Source organism: Buceros rhinoceros, unplaced genomic scaffold (genome assembly GCF_000710305.1).
Source record: "Buceros rhinoceros silvestris isolate BGI_N320 unplaced genomic scaffold, ASM71030v1 scaffold30478, whole genome shotgun sequence".
In the NCBI taxonomy this organism is placed as follows: Eukaryota; Metazoa; Chordata; class Aves; order Bucerotiformes; family Bucerotidae; genus Buceros; species Buceros rhinoceros.
Window position 1 is genome coordinate 5,543 of NW_010427911.1, and position 247 is coordinate 5,789.

General features: G+C 66.4%; 1 protein-coding gene across 1 annotated transcript in view; it reads right to left on the bottom strand.

Moving 5' to 3' along the window:
* Window positions 1-247, bottom strand: part of CDHR4 (cadherin-related family member 4) — a gene marked incomplete at its 3' end in the record, with an annotated part of 5,529 nt that overhangs the window by 4,177 nt on the left and 1,105 nt on the right. The window contains exon 2 of the mRNA XM_010142099.1: window positions 25-215. Coding sequence (XP_010140401.1) covers window positions 25-215 — 191 coding nt within the window. The remainder of the gene's footprint in view (window positions 1-24; window positions 216-247) is intronic.

Sequence of the window (247 nt, forward strand, 5' to 3'; positions counted from 1 at the left end):
CCCTGACCCCTTGCTCCTACCTGCACTGGCAAAGGGGGTGTCACGGCCCAGCGCCTGCCCCACCGTCACCCGGACAAAGAGACGTTCCTCCACCTCGTCCTCACCCGGACAAGCAGCCCGCAAGGTCAGGGTATACTGGTTCACCCGGCGGGCATCGAGCTCCGCGCTTGCATGCAGTGTCACCTGCCGTGAGGACACGGCGCTCAGTGGGGTGCCTGCACGCTACCGCCACACTACCCACTCGCGT